Source organism: Plasmodium reichenowi, chromosome 13 (assembly GCF_001601855.1).
Source record: "Plasmodium reichenowi strain SY57 chromosome 13, whole genome shotgun sequence".
In the NCBI taxonomy this organism is placed as follows: Eukaryota; Apicomplexa; class Aconoidasida; order Haemosporida; family Plasmodiidae; genus Plasmodium; species Plasmodium reichenowi.
The window spans coordinates 556,669-558,334 of record NC_033658.1 but is presented as its reverse complement, the minus strand read 5'-3'; the positions used below and the strand labels follow the sequence as shown (position 1 = coordinate 558,334).

General features: G+C 17.8%; 1 protein-coding gene across 1 annotated transcript; it reads left to right on the top strand.

Moving 5' to 3' along the window:
- Positions 1 to 339: 339 nt before the first annotated feature.
- Positions 340 to 1,542, top strand: PRSY57_1312900 (hypothetical protein; the record flags this gene model as incomplete). The annotated part of the gene is made up of 1 exon (XM_020115146.1): positions 340 to 1,542. The coding sequence occupies one exon, from the start codon at positions 340 to 342 to the stop codon at positions 1,540 to 1,542; it is 1,203 nt and encodes a 400-aa protein (XP_019970069.1).
- Between the last annotated feature and the right edge of the window lie 124 nt (positions 1,543 to 1,666).

Sequence of the window (1,666 nt, the reverse complement as noted above, 5' to 3'; positions counted from 1 at the left end):
AATTTTTTTTTTTTTTTTTTTTTTTTTTTTTTTTTTTTTTTTTTTTGTAGGCCTATTTTATATATTTTTTTCCTAATTATTTTTATTTTGATAAATAATTTTATTTTATTTTTATAAAGGATTTATAAGTTTTTAATTATTACGACTACAAGAATAAAAAAAATATATTATATATATAATATTTATTAAAACACGAAAAGGGGCTGTAATAGATAATATTATATATATATATATATTTATTTATTTATTTATATTTATTTATTTGTTTTATTATATCTTTAATTTTTTACATTTATCTTTATATTTATTTATATAATTATAGGATATCAATTTTATCAAATGAGTTCGAAAATTTTTAATATAATATTAAAGGATGATGTAAAGAAATTGGAAAATTATATAAAGAGTGAAAACAATATTGACCTTAATGAATATAATAAAGAAGGGTTAAATATTTTATTATATGGGATTGAAAGAGGGTGTTCAGAATGTTGTTATTATTTAATAAATGAAAAGAATGTAAACATATTTTTAAAAGATAGAAAGACTTTTGAAAATGCCTTAATGAAATGTATGATTATTGGAAATAGCATGATAAACGTAAGTAGATTATTAATATCGAAAAATATTGATATAAATTTAAAAAATAAAAATGGGAAAACAAGTTTGCATTTGGCTAGTGAAAATAATTATATAAAAGGTATTGAATTATTACTAAAAAATAATGCTAATATTAATATATTAGATAATGAAAAAAATACACCTTTAATGATATCTATTAAAAGAAATAATGAAGAAGCAGCTATGTTATTAATGGATTATAATGCTGATCCAAATATTAAAGATAAAGAAAGAAACTCTGTTTTACATATTTGTGCTAAGGAACATTCTTCAAATATTGCCCAATATATTTTATCAACAAATAAAATAAATATAGAAAATTGTTTAGATAATAATAATAATTCTCCATTACATATTGCTGCAAGTGAGAATATTAAGACTTTATGTGATTTGTTCTTAAAATATAAATTTGATCCTTCACTTAAAAATAATAATAATGAAACTTATTCCGATATCTTAAAAAAGCATGAAATACATGCCTTATTAAAAGAAGAAGAAAAAAGGAAAAATTATGAAGAAAAAGAAATAAGGAAAAGAAAAAATTATGAACAAAGTATGTTAAAAACAGATGTTTCCAATTTTCTAATCAAATATAATTTAAATGATTTAATTCCATTTTTTTATAAAAATAATTATATTTATGTAGATGATGCTTTTATAAATATAAATGAAATTACATTAAAAAAAATGAACCTAACAAAGGAACAAAGAAATCTTTTCTTCGATTCTATAGATAAATATTATAACGAAATACAAGAAGAAGAAAATCAAAGAGATATAACACATCAACTATTAATAGAAGAACAAAATCGAACTAAAAAATTAAAATTTGTCTCCTATATTGTGTCTTTAATATTTACTAGTATTTTTATATATAGTATATTCATGTCCATATATAAAAGAGGGAAAATATTTTTTTAAAAACAAATATGAAAAATTATATCTATATAGAAAACTTTGTTTTTTATGGTTTTTTTTAATTTTCCTCTTTTATATATTTTTTCATTGTGTTTTTCTTTTTTTTTTTTTTTTTTTTTACGTCAAA